The sequence below is a fragment of the Musa acuminata genome, chromosome BXJ1-2 (genome assembly GCF_036884655.1).
Source record: "Musa acuminata AAA Group cultivar baxijiao chromosome BXJ1-2, Cavendish_Baxijiao_AAA, whole genome shotgun sequence".
Classification (NCBI taxonomy): Eukaryota; Viridiplantae; Streptophyta; class Magnoliopsida; order Zingiberales; family Musaceae; genus Musa; species Musa acuminata.
In genome coordinates, this window is record NC_088328.1 from 30221919 (window position 1) to 30235654 (window position 13736).

At 39.9% G+C, this 13736-nt stretch overlaps 2 protein-coding genes across 5 annotated transcripts; both read right to left on the reverse strand.

The window, feature by feature from the left end:
- Window positions 1–7: 7 nt before the first annotated feature.
- Window positions 8–1772, reverse strand: LOC103974790 (LIM domain-containing protein PLIM2b-like). Its single transcript, XM_009389680.3, has 5 exons — window positions 977–1772; window positions 782–881; window positions 660–688; window positions 472–561; window positions 8–383 (listed from the first exon to the last, which is right to left on the reverse strand). Exons 1-5 carry the CDS (start codon window positions 1109–1111, stop codon window positions 177–179), a joined length of 561 nt encoding a protein of 186 aa, XP_009387955.2. The 5' UTR covers window positions 1112–1772; the 3' UTR covers window positions 8–176.
- Window positions 1773–3288: 1516 nt separating this feature from the next.
- Window positions 3289–13489, reverse strand: LOC135609082 (actin-depolymerizing factor 1-like). 4 transcript variants are annotated; one of them, XM_065102193.1, is made up of 6 exons: window positions 13132–13489; window positions 11916–12057; window positions 9793–9884; window positions 6707–6826; window positions 3825–4090; window positions 3289–3748 (listed from the first exon to the last, which is right to left on the reverse strand). In XM_065102193.1, exons 1-6 carry the CDS (start codon window positions 13423–13425, stop codon window positions 3598–3600), a joined length of 1065 nt encoding a protein of 354 aa, XP_064958265.1. In that variant the 5' UTR covers window positions 13426–13489; the 3' UTR covers window positions 3289–3597. The 4 variants fall into 4 exon arrangements, with proteins under 4 accessions (XP_064958265.1, XP_064958259.1, XP_064958254.1 ...); XM_065102175.1 differs by having other exon boundaries at window positions 3609–3748; window positions 6724–6826; XM_065102187.1 differs by lacking the exons at window positions 9793–9884; window positions 11916–12057; window positions 13132–13489 and having other exon boundaries at window positions 6724–6828.
- Window positions 13490–13736: the final 247 nt, after the last annotated feature.

A 13736-nucleotide genomic window follows, 5' to 3' on the forward strand; every position in this document is an offset into this window, starting at 1 on the left:
GAGTACATGAGGAAAACATCAGAAATCAAAGCGCACAATTCAATTCCTCTTGATACCAGTAGTCCCAGGTGAAGAAGTCAAAACAAAGAACCAGAATGAACCTGGAATAAGTAAGCCTTTCTTATTTCTCTCTCTCTCGCTCGCTCGCTCGCTCGCTCGATCCTGCGCGGGCGGGCTTAGATGGGCTGCTCGGCCGCGTTCTGCTTCATCAGAGCCGCCTGGATCACGTGGCTGTAGCTTCCCTTCTCCATGAACAACCGAGCAAAATGGTGCTTGCAGTAAAGTATGCCGTTGAGTGCAGCGCAGGACGAAGGCGTGAGGGTGCAGCCTCCCACGGAGCACTTGAAGCAGGTCTTGTGGTACGACTCTCCCTCCATGGTCAGCTGCCACAACAAGCAACACGTATGGTTATTAGGTCTTCTAAGCTTCCACATCTCTAAAAACGTTTAAAGGTGGGCAGAGAGATCAGACCGTCTCCAGGGGGTACGCTGTTTTCTTGCAGCTTGCACATTTGTCCTGAGTTCCACTGAACATGGAGGAGAACTTGCTTGGCGTTTTAGACTGGGTAGGCCATGTCATACATACATACATCATGGTTTAAACATGAGAAAGACAAAAGGTAAAAGGCATCGAATCCCTAGATCATCAGATCGGCTTACCAGTTCATTCCTCTCTCCAGCCTTTATCCCTGAGGGATCACAAACCAAGAATCAAGCCTCAGGAAGAAGAAGCAATCAGCAATAGATAGATTTCGGATCCGAGAAGAATAATGGGAAATCACCTGTTGGGAACTTTTTGGTGAAGGTGCCTGTCTCCTTGAACAGCTGCTCAAAATGAGGCTTGCAGTAGAGGACACCCTCCATGGAAGAGTAGTTGCACATCTACGGTACGGAGGAGGTAGAAGTACACAGAGAGAACACAAGGGTTATTATATACACATTATATTTTGCGTGGGAATTGAAGGAGAGAGGTGCACCGAGAGAGTCCCATTGCAGTGGCTGCATCTGAAGCAGGTCTTGTGATAGATGACTCCATCAGCGGACAAGAGATCTATGAAATGGACGGTCTTCTCGCATGCCTTGCATTTGTCGAGGGTGCCGCTGAAAGACATATTCTGAAAGAGCCCAAAGTCCCAAGGTAGGTAGGTAAAGGTGGAGGAGGAGGAGGAGGAGGAGAAGTAGACACGGCCACCCAACACCGATGAACTAGAGATCACCCTGATGCATTAATCTTGTACGAAAGATAGGTGGACTAGAACATGGATGTGGGTGGTGGAGGAGCTTCTGCGTCCCTCTCGGTCTCAAATGAAGATGATAAGAAGACGTGCCAATGAGCCGAGAGAGGAGGAGGAGGTTGAGGGCTAATTTACATGAAGTTTGCGCAGAAACGTGGGAGTGGGGGAGGAAAGATAGGAGAGTAAAGCGGAGGGATGTAAGCTTAAATCCACAAGATCCAGTCAAGCTGGTGAGGCAAGGGCGGGCGGGCGTCGTCGTAATCCACGCTGTCGACGCCAAATACGTGGGAAGAAGTCCACAACCACTCAAGAATTCATTGCCTGATAGAAAGGGGGGGGTGGGGAAATGCAATCTCGTGAGGGCTTCATGGCAATCCTCATTTTGACTGCCAGCCATTGGAGAGTATTCTCTATTTTTGAATGGCCTGCAGTTTGAGATGGTGCCTGAAGAATAGGGAACAAACTTTTTTTAGACTGATCGATCATTGTCACATTTCTGTGATGTATTTTCTGATGCCTTTTTTTTTATGCATTTAGTATGGGACGTCCCTTTCTCTTTCTATCAGATGACTTGAATTGCACTGTATTATATATATATATATATATATATATATATATATATATATATATATATATATATATATATATATAGAGTGTTACAGTCATATATGAGGATAGATGTACATATTTATTATTTTTGAAGTATTTTAGACAAAGTTCACCGTAATACATTCAATTTGAACTAAAAAGACACTCGACTCTAAAACTCATATGCCTCTAAAAGATCTCAGACTTTCACAATTCCATTAGAACATAATTTTAATAAAAAAAAATATTTTTTTTTAATTTTAAAATAAATTTAGGATCATTTTATACCAAATCTCATTGTTTTGTTTTTTCAGATAGATTCTGTTAATGAGTTTACTTCACTCTGTGGTGAATTGTGAGGAGAATGTGATAGATTATGTTTATGCTTCAAATCCTATAATTCGATTTATGTTCTAAAATACAGTTATATTTTGCGTGAAAGAGAGGCTGTATATAAATTCATTTTGCTATCTGCGGCAATTGCAATGGAAGCTGTATTAGTAGTGTTTTCTCCTTCGTTTTCCGCAACGTTTTTGTGTGATGGAAGAAGCAAAGTACTCCATCTTTCGCAGGCAGACGCGCTTCCGACTCGTTGATTTCAGCCTTCTTCGGTAGACCAGCCGATGCTTCTCCTTCCTGCTAATCGTCTGACGGAGTTTGTCGGTCTCAGCAACGTTTCCTCGTGGATGGATGAACTCGCGCCATGAAGCCATCGATACTACGCCTTCCTTAGAGGAGGCAGCAGCAGCAGCAGCAAGGTGGAGGCCGTGGCGTCGTCGGTGACGAGCCGCGCCGACATGGGTGGAGGCGTAGTATCCACGTCATGCATGAGAAAGGTGGGAAGCAGCCAACGGGTGGTGGCGCGGTGGGAGACGAAGAGGAGGTGGCGTGGAGGATGGGAATGGCATGAAGCTTTAAGATTCGTGAGCTGACTACCTCGCCCAGTTTCGAATAGGCTAGTTTCTGGTCACCGTAGGTGAAGGTAATGTTCGGGTTATTTAAGAAGTTTGAGGCCAAAATAAATTTTTTGTGACCAGTTCGTCATCGAATGGGTATACGGTAAGCTCACGCGAGGTATCGGTACCCGTGTTTTCGTTGGTTGGATCGGCCCGCGTCATGGTCATCGAGCTGGGCCCGATATAACTATGCGCAGATCCGCTCTGGATTCCGGTCACCGCAGGTTCAAATAAGAACAGAGAAGTCGGACGGTTTTGGGCCCAAAAAAATATTTTCGGGCCATTTTGCGAAGAGATAGGTCGACGGTAAGCGTACCGGAAGTATTTGTACCCACAACCGCCATTTCACGGCCCAGAAGGCGGATTCCGGCCCAGGCTTAATTCACAACCAAATGAACCAACCCGGCTGGTTCATTACTCGGCCGTTCTCAGATTACCGGCCATGTAAAATGATGTGAAGTCTCTCATTTCGTTAGATAACACACATTAGTAATTTTGAGAACGAACAGCTGCAGCAAACACAAGTAGTGAACTCATTCATTCATTCCCATGGAAGAGAGCAACAATTCTGTTGATTTTAACCTCTAATTTACATATGAAATAATAACCAAAACACGGCTTTTACGATTCCTTGAGACTTCCATAAAGAGGTAATATTAGTCCATCACACACACACACATATATAGCGAGAGAGAGAGAGAGAGAGAGAGAGAGAGAGAGAGGGAGGGAGGGAGGCTAATTGCATCAGCATAATAATAGGCAATGTATGAATGGGTTGCGGATACCAATTGCGGAGAGAAGGAAGCAAAGTAGGCTCTCTTATAGAGCTCGCCCTTTGACAATGTCGATGCTCATCTCACTGGGGTCGGTTGCTTGCAGCTCCACCTGAATCCCATCGAGCTCCCTCTTGAACCTGTCCTTGGAGCTGGCGTAGAGCATCTTGCTCCTCACCCTCGAGGTATCAGGTGCCCTGCGCACAAGCAATGAGTTATCAGAATGGTGAAGCTCTGCCTCTGGGATGAGCGGAGCGAAGTCTTGTCGATTACCAGGATATGAAGAAGATCTTGCTCTTCTGGCAGTGCTCGTCGGTGACGAAGTCGAAGTCGAAGACGGCATAGCGGCATTCGTCGGCCGGCAAGGAGGCGGTGAAGTCGTCGTAGGTCTCGTCGGGTTGGCCCAGCTTCTCCACCGTCACCTGCTGTATCTTCTCGTCGATCTTGAAGACGATGAACCGGTAGTTCCTCTTCGCCTTCAGGTCCAAGAACTTGAGCTTGCACTCGTCGTGCACCGCCATTCCCGAGACCGCATTCGCCTTTGCAACCCACCCGCCGCACACATTAATCACCGTCGAGGAAGACAAGATGGATCAAGACATATTACACAGCAAACATCTAAAGATCTAAAGAATGTATGTGCATACAACTCAGAGAGACAGAGAGAGAGATAGAGAGAGGGAGGGCTCACCATGGCTTCTCTTGGATGGGGGAGGAGAGGAGAGGAGAGGAGAGAGCTGGCCAGTGGAGATTGAGAAAGGAGGAGGAAGAAAGAAGGTGAAAGGGATTAAAGGGGGAGGAGAGGAAGGCGTGTTGTCCTTGGAATGAGGAGGCGTCGAAGCTTGTGAGGAGGAAAAGGGAGGAAGGAGAGGATTCGACGGAGCTCGAGGGGACGACGACCTCCTCAAAGCACTTGCATGCCGACACGTCCGAGCTAACGCTTAATTTTGGTTTTCTGGCCCTTTGACCCAGCAATTCTAATCCTATCAAGTCTATTTCTGATTCCATCGAAACCACTCCTCATCTCAAGTTTGCCTCATTCAATCCACCACAACATTGGGTAAAGGAGTCAAACATCAACTGAATCCATGCTTTGATTCGGTATTTTATAATTTTAGAATATTATTTATACTTTTTCCATTGCTACTAAATGACTAAAAGAGACTAAACTATTAATACTTTTTATTAACATTCTATATATCTTTAAGACAATCTCCTCGATCAAGACAGCTCAACATAATGTCTAATCGAACATATTGGAAGAATTCCTACTCCAAAAGCATTTCTCATCAGGCAAGAACACGAGTGAGACATATCAACGAGACAACATATTTGAATTAAGTTGCTTGTTAATGCCAAAACCATTGCTCGACTGAGCTGATGATTTCTGTAACGTGATTAATTTGGTTGCATTGAGAGGGATAAGAATACAAAAAGTAGGACGGTTGATGATACATCACACAAGCGTAACCAAAAATTTCCCTCACCTCAAGGTATTCGATATCTATAACCATGGCCTCAATATCATCACACCACCCAAAAAGATGACGGTTCCACGCCGATCCATCAGCATCCGGATTGCATCGCTGTCATCAGGAATCTGCTTCTTTGGTTTTACGTTATCACCACCTCGAAGAAGAATACCATGTCGATCCATTAGCACCCAGATAGAATGACAGTCATCCGAGAAAATTAACAATTTTGGGACCCTGCTTCTTTGGTTTGGCATGTGTGTCCTTTAAAGTCTTGCCCGTCCCGACACCAACACCAGACGCTGAGTTTGTATTGGAGATGCCATCCTTCTTGCCGACTAAGATACTTTCTTCCATAAAATCATCTTCAAGATCATCTCCACCGAAACGAATTTTTTGATGTTCCTTGGGTTTGCCCACTGAAACTAATGAATGAAGAGCACTGTCAGTAAATTCAGATGTAAATAGATGCTAACAGCATCTTCACCAAATTCAGCATGATCACCTTCATTTTGTGAACAATGTTGTACATAGGCTACTATTTCAATTCCTAATAAACTTACCTAGGTTCTAATAAAGACATTTTTATGTGCAGCTATCAAATAGGCCTAACTAGCTGACTTACAGAGCATGATCAAATACACTGGACTTGATCGACAGTAAGAAAATTAGATCTTATGTGTGATTCAATCACGACCGGAGCTCGTCTCGCTGTTGCATGTATGGTTACACCAACAACCTACAAAACAAGATATCTGACCTAGATCATAATATCCTTTGTATCATGTATGCATGAAGCAACTGAGATATTCCCGAAAACTTTGGTTGCTGCACGACCTCGTAAATTATCATCATCTTACCGTTAAGTAGAGGTCAATTGATTTCCTATCAGATAGCCAACCACGACAAATTAGTATCTTGTTTGCACAAACTCCTTATCATAGAGGAATGTCAATTCCTTTACAAATTTCTTCTTTTAGTACCAGATGATGATTAATTTAATATCCTAAATTCCCATACCAACCATAGGGGAGAGTGTTGAAGGTATGGAGATGTCCATCGGACAGCACATAGAAGTGTTCGTCTAAACATCAAAATGTGTACTATGATATTTTCACCAATAGAGCAGCTTGTCGCTAGGTTTCATGTGTATTTTTTATCCCTAAAAGTAATGTCCAAATTCATAATATCAGAAAGCAAACACCAACAACCTTTTGGAGATAAATGCTCTGACGTAACTATAATAAGTTAACAAGGCCTCAACCACGAGAAATTTGCATTAAATTACCAACCTAGAAAATAAAAACAAGAATGGATACATGTGCTGTAAAGTTTGAAAACCTCGTAATTAACACTTGGAAGTTGCAAATATAACAGACTCCTTGAAATATTGTAAAATACTCATTTGACCTTTGAGAATATATGATATCACATTATCATTCATGAAAACCCTAGAAGGAATAATGACCATGTCATGAGGCACATGTATATTATTGAAAACTTGCAGTGACATATATGATACTCCAAAACTATAGGAGACCTAAGAAATTCCTGTTACAAGCAAAAGTGGTAGAGATCTCCCAATAGTAGTATATAGAGAAAGGTATAGAGATTTCATTTCATAGAAGGAACAAGAAAGCATCTAACATTCTGTTATTGTAGGATATTCTAGCATATAGTAACTGAACAACAGGACTTACAAAATTTCTGCTGTCCTGTGGACGTGTCCAAAGATTTATTGCCTTTGTTTGGACAGTGCTTGGCTAAATGGGTTACTTCACCACATATCCTACATGAACCACCCTAATAAAAAGTAAACCAAAGCTTATCAACTTGGAATCTACCATGAATAGTTAAAAATAAAGAAAATACATTGTATTACATGAAACAACAAGAAGAAGCATCAAAAGATAACCAAAAGAGTAAATGTGCATAAATCTCTAAAAAGAAGAAGCAACAATTATGTTAAAAGGACATACAGAGCTTCTACCCTGCTTAAACATATATAACCTCTTATATCTAACATAAATCACTAAATTTGTTGAATTTCAGCAGCAGATAATGAAATCAAGAATTTCAACAACCAAAGCGTTCAAACAAAACCAAATTGTGCACATTTTCTGCAAAGAAAAGCAAATAGCCAAACAATGAACCAGAAAATGTATTTTTTCTCAAAACACATTAAAATGCATGTGGAATATAACTTTAAGGAAAGCCTTTCGAGTGACAACACTTCAGACATGATAAGCCGAGCTTGTTAAAACCACCTAAATTTAACAATATCAAGTTTTAACAACCAATGCTTTAACATACTGTCACGAACGGTCGTCGCGCACTCGCAACAACTTCGTTCAACAAACCATTTGTCGCTTTTGCATGCTTGAAGAGAGACATGGCAGCCTGTTTTACCTTGGTTTTGTGTGTTTTTGCTTGTAAAAATACATGTTCGAACAGGTTGCAGCACACAGTACGACCACTCACTGTGCCGGGTCAAAAAGCCCCAAAATGGCTCTGTTTTCGCGTGTCATGGACTGTTTTTTGCAGCCCGCTGACCGCGCGAAATGTCAGCCATCTCAGCACCCTGGAACCCCCCGGTTGGCACAGGGCTGGATGGGGCTTCGATATATTATCGGGCGTTGAAAAATCTTCACAAGTTCGCACGTTGACTTTACGGGAACTTGCCTTCGCACCCGGCACCCGGTGAGCAGTTGTTTGTGGACTTGCAACTATTCGTTCTACCTTCTAAAATCCTTGGTTTCCTCATTTCTCTATTTTCTCCTGTGCACACAAGGTTCTTGCTGAATTGCTTGTAAAACTTCCCTCTTTGCGAGATGTCGGGACTTGTCCGTCGCTCGTTTTCAATCTAAACAACTTTTTATTTTATAGGTCCTTCGGGACCTATACGAGGTTGCAACTCGGCTGAACCTTTGCGGACGCATATGTTGCAAGGACGCCTCAAGACTTAGGCAATCCCAGCTAAGTCCAAGAAGTTGGCGCAAGAGTGCGTCGCGACTTAGGCAACTCAAGCTAAGTTCGCGTCTTGGCCGCAAGGGTGCCTCACGACTTAGGCAATTCTAGCCAAGTCTGTGACAATACATTCTTTCTTGAACTGAAATGTGATTCCATCCACAGGCTTTGACTTCCATCGAACTAAGGAATCTTCTATACACGGTTGACAAAATTTGTTCTCTTTTATGAACATTAAAATGAACAAAGACAAATTGAGTTGCTAAAGGTAAGCAAACATCTGTGATGATACCACACATGTAAAAGATATAGTGGTACATGACTCACTATATTCATGTAAATAAGAAGGGTCTAAATTATAATTAAACACAAAATTTGGGCAACAAAGATTATCAAAAGAGGGAGCACATAACAAGAAATGACTTGTATGATTTTGGGAAACATGGAAATTGGTACTCTAGAGGAGCCAACAAAAGTGAACCAGAAGTTGTGAAGAATCATGACCAAGATCACCGGTTTCCTGTATCCAAATGCATTCCAACAGAATGGGAAGAATAAACTTGAACAATATGGCAATGTGACAAAAGATTTTGCTAGAATATCACAGAGAAATTAAAAATAAAAACAAGAGCCAAAACAAGAATCCACCAAACAGAAACTTGGTAGTTAAGAAACACTTACACTCATAAACATACTGAATAAGATGAATGAAACAATTGAATGACTATGAGAACAGAATATTTTGAATAACAAATTTTGTACTTTCTTAAGATATTCTGTTACTGTCATCAGCAAATGTCACAGAAAATTATACACAACAGCATCAATGTCAATGTGAATTTTGCTGTAAGAATAAGGGGATAACTTGATGAAAATCAATAAGTAAAAGTTGGTTTCCATGGTATAACAGTGCAGAGAGAACGCTTAAGAGAAAATTATGTTCATGATTTTTTGGTGCAACAAAGGACATCAAAATTTTTTTGAGGAAAGAGTGCTCATGATGACATGATCTTCTTTGTAAATGGTCACCAATGCTCGAACCTCTGACAAAAATAAAATATGGATTCTGCTGCCAAATTGACTTGAGTCACAATGACCCTACTGTGTTAAAAGATTTAATTTCTCACTCAGCTAGTTAGGTCACTCTTTCATTACATGTGAAAGGTCCATCCATCCTGAATCACATAACACGATACCAGCTTAAGGTCCAGTTTTCAAAAAAGAATGTCCATGCTCTCATAAGCCTCTAAGAATCTATAAAATCCATGTATACAATTACTAACACCCCAAGATAGAAAAAACAGTAAGCGATAAGACATGAAAATACATTACATTGCTCAAAATCACAGTTTGGTGAATCATCATCACACAATTTCAAAGGCATGCTAGCATATCTGAATGTAATTATTTTAAAAGAAAGCCAATTTTTTTAATAATATCCACATAGGAAATAATTACTGCAACAATATGAAAAGATACTTAGATCTGATTTCTGTTCAGTTCAGTCAGGCAAAAAATATGAAGATTTAAGTCATCAAGGTCATTTCCGTGATAGATTTTCAGTACTTGAAAGTTGAAAGCTCAAAGCCACAAATCACAGCCAAGATAGTTAATTCTTTTAGTTAAGAAACTGATACGTTATCCTGTGTTTGCAAGACTTGTAAAGCAAAACAAATCATGCTCCACCACAATATGACCAGACTTGTGATAATCAATGGTCCAAATGTCATTATCTGATAGCATGTGACACAATAATGGTAAAAAAGTATTTATTTTTCCCTTCCATAAAAGAGTAAACATACCTTTGGATAGACTCCATGTGTGCTATTTGGACAATTCTTACTTAAGTGTCCAAGTTCTTTACAGATAAAGCAGCTTGCAAATTTAGTTCCCCCTGCATTTTCAAGAATTCCAAAGAAGGAACACTAAATGAAAACTGGAAATTTAATGTAATATAACCATGGACAAATTCCTATGACATTCAAGTCTTTCCATATTTTTAACTAAATAAATAAAGAGAACATAGATGATTTTCAGGGTTGTATATAACAGCCAACATAAAATTCTGTCAAAACAAATATAAACATAGATCTTGCTCAATACATGTCACAGCTAGTTCAGCACCTAATAAAACCAATGCAGCCAAATGCTTTGATAACAAAGTGGGTTAATAACTAATAAGCCAATTGAAAGTGGTCTGTCGCATTGACATCCATACATGGTGATAATTAAGCAATGATTTCATATTTTTCTATATTGTGCACAGTTACCTTTAATATCATAGGCTTGGACTAAATCAGGAAACAGGAATAATTTTAATTAAGGGATTATAATTCCTTAATACAACAATTAAAAACAAGGTTATCACAATTTGATTACAAGAAATAATGTGGATAGCAGAGAGGTCACATGAAAATTAAACATACTAAATACAAACTTTGGTCTGCAGAGAAAAAAACAAAGATATAGGAACAGCATTAAATATCATCGTCGATAAATATTATAAATATATATAGAAATAAAAAAAAATTTGGTGTCAAATTATTATTAAAATCTCTCGGGAAAAGTAGAAACTCAACATGTTATCACCAAAAGCTACTCCAATAGAATATGATGACCAGATCAGATATGAATATTGGTATGATTTGAATAGTGTGATACGGAAAGTTAAATGGACACATAAATAATGACTAATCAAGGAGGCAATCTTAAGGAGTGGATAAAAGTTACGACAGTCGATCACACAAGTTAGGGAAGATCAATGTGCATTGTCTTAAGCATGCACCTTGAATGGTTCTTTCCATAGCTTGAATGCTAGTAACTTAAGTTGCACAGGAGCAATCTTATCATTGTGCCGTGCCTCACTCTCTAGATGGAAATTATGATGTTAAAATAATAAACATATATGTAGCAAAAAGAACATGTCATAAAGTTTAGACAAGATGTAAAAACAATGAGATACTAATGTTTAATTTAACAAGAAAAAAGGAATAAAAATGTTGTCATTAGTTCCAAAAAAATTAAGAAAGAATAAAAATCTAGGTAAAAAACGAAGAGTTCTTACAAAACATAGTAAGATTAAAGAAATACAAAGAAGTAAATTTTACAATTACTTGACATTTTGTAGATAGCTTAGTAAATAAAAAAGCAAAAAAACATGGACAAGGGAAATAAAGGACAGAAAAATAAAAATAGTTCATTTGCAGGACCTTATGGTAAATATTTAAGCTTAAAGGGCTTGCAAAATTAAAGGGTAACTCAGCTGATTAGTTACTTTTACAAAAAATTGAAGACTAAGAAAACATCTAGATTAGAAAAAAGAATTGATACCAATTTCACACCAACAGAGGAGCTACGGGAAGTGGGTTAGACATATTCAAAGGCGACCTATGAAGGCCCCAGTAGAATGAGGTAAGCTAACTGAGAGGAAAGTCCCCAAACTAATTTGACATCCTAGCCAAAGAAGAGAAAAGAACTATATTCAAGGAATATGGACCACAAAGCCTCATTTGTTGGTCCAACTGCGGTTTGTTCAATACTGCTAGGATAAATGAAAAAGATCACAGCATATTTCACTCAAAATAACAACAAATTTTTGCTTGTAATCCAATGAGCAATGACATAAATCCAGCATTACATTCGTAATCGTCGACTAAAATAAAAGTGTTGTCCAACCATAAGGACTACTCATTATATTCCTGGAACACCTGAAATGATAAACCAAAGAAGTTTTTGCTTGTAATCTGAAATGAATGATTATCACTTTCTCTAGAAGATTTCAAGTTTGACTGCACAGCCACTATAGTAAATCACATAAACTTTATGCATATTGGATTAAGTTAAAGCATGAACAATGTTCTATAGTTCCTTTGTGGCATGTTAAAGTATACACATGGAATGTGCAAAGAAACAGTCAGTGGATTACCATCTTTAAGTGGTAGTGAACACCTAGAAAGTGAATGCCCGACTTCTCCACAATTGTAGCACAACTTCTTCTTATTGGTGTCATCACTTTTCTCTGGACAATTCTTCAGACTATGACCATGCTGCCGGCAAAGCAAGCAAATCTGAAGAACAACTGGAATTTATAATTTCTGACAGGCTAGAAGCCAGAAAAGGTACAGAACCACAATAGATCTTATTCGAAAATGCATATGAGAAGTATTTCTCAAATCAAGCCACCAAATATGATAAAACCATAGAAGCCACTATTACTCAGATACACTGGCCAGTGAATTATCAAAATTATTAATGATTCAAATTCTTAGAAAGGCAGTATGGTTTTCATGATTTGCTAACATGAAATTTATGCAGAACCCACAAAACACAAGTTCTAAAAACAACAAGTTGGGTTAACCTGTTCAACACTTTTTCCAAAAGCTAGTCACATAGTAAGAATATACACCACCGATCTCGGCTCCAGCATCAAAAAACACCAGAGAAGTCAAAGCTAATCCAGTTCACCATAAATTAAAGGATATGCGGACAAACATATGATTGAAAACATTGTCTGCATATGACATGTATGGACATGGATATAAACCAGCCAACTAAAGTAAGTGTGCCCTTATACCAAATAATTTGTGGTTGTATCTATATGACTGATTTGGTATCCCTATGCTACTTGCATCTGTTTTCGTACTTAATAATGAAACCTGAATAAGGGTAGACATTTTGATGAATTCTGGGACTTTTTAACCACCCGTGCCTTTGATTATTAGTAACTGGAGAGTTGGTACATAATGTCACTGCCATCAACTTTCAGACATTTTGCCGAATTACGATTTTGTATTTATGAGTGCCAACCACAAGCAAAGATATGTACTACTACAGAACTTTTTTTTTTTTTTTCAACTGTAACCTAATAACTCCCTATCAAAAACAGAAGACAAACAGCACAAAAGACCAAAACCCCAAAACTGAACCTCAATTCCAACGATAGCATCAGAACAAGAACTATTGGATTAAAACAAAAGAAATCATCATACGATCAATTACAGGTCATATCTCCAATTCCATGTTCCAAAATCTACGAACAAGAATACGACGTACCACGAGAAAAACGCTATCCCAAAGTCACCGCGATGAAAATAACGAAAGACACAAAAGGGAGGGAGAATAATCAAGAAGCAAAACAGGACCTTTTTCTTCTCCCACATGGCTTTCTCGGGGCAGAGCTTGGCGATGTGATCGGTGGCCTTGCAGATAAAGCAGCTCTCGCCAGGGCGCATCCCGGGTACCCTGAGTGGGTGCTTCCTCGTAGCGGCGCCCCCGGTCTTCTTCCCCTTCTTGAAGGCTGCCTCCCCCTTCTTCTTCTTCTCCTTCTTCTTCTTCGAGGTCGAGGTAGACGAGTGTTCCGGCTTCGGATCGGAGAAGAGTTGGGGATTCGCGTCGTTGAACCGCTTCTTGGCCTCCTTTTGCCTCTTGCTCACCATCTTCCCCCTTCTCTCTCTCTCTCTCTCCCTGGTTTGGAGTATGTCGGCGAGACGTCGCTGAGCAAAGCGGGGGGGTTTAGTTAGGGTCTTAATGGACTGACCTTTACGAGTCACCCGACCCGTATGGGAAACTATCGGATACGGTTCGAGTCCTAACCCGACCCGGTAACCAGCTTCGGCTATAGCCGCAATTGGCCGGAAGGCGTTGACCATCTAAAGATCGTTGACTTTTGATTTGGACTTGACCACCAATTAATTAGATCCCAAATCACACCATCCCCTAATCTGCTGCCTCCCTGATTCAAAAAAAC

What these genes read in the sequence shown, in the direction of transcription:
- LOC103974790 (XM_009389680.3), bottom strand. Translation starts at nt 1,111, where the DNA reads ATGTCTTTCAGCGGCACCCTCGACAAATGCAAGGCATGCGAGAAGACC. An exon ending in CTGGAGAGAGGAATGAACTG is followed by an intron (nt 562 to 659) that starts GTAAGCCGATCT and finishes TGGCCTACCCAG; the next exon opens with TCTAAAACGCCAAGCAAGTT. An exon ending in CAGCGTACCCCCTGGAGACG is followed by an intron (nt 384 to 471) that starts GTCTGATCTCTC and finishes TTGTTGTGGCAG; the next exon opens with CTGACCATGGAGGGAGAGTC.
- LOC135609082 (XM_065102193.1), bottom strand. Translation starts at nt 13,425, where the DNA reads ATGGTGAGCAAGAGGCAAAAGGAGGCCAAGAAGCGGTTCAACGACGCG. An exon ending in CCATGTGGGAGAAGAAAAAG is followed by an intron (nt 12,058 to 13,131) that starts GTCCTGTTTTGC and finishes GTTGTTCTTCAG; the next exon opens with ATTTGCTTGCTTTGCCGGCA. An exon ending in TTTGTAAGTCCTGTTGTTCA is followed by an intron (nt 4,091 to 6,706) that starts GTTACTATATGC and finishes TGGGTTGCAAAG; the next exon opens with GCGAATGCGGTCTCGGGAAT.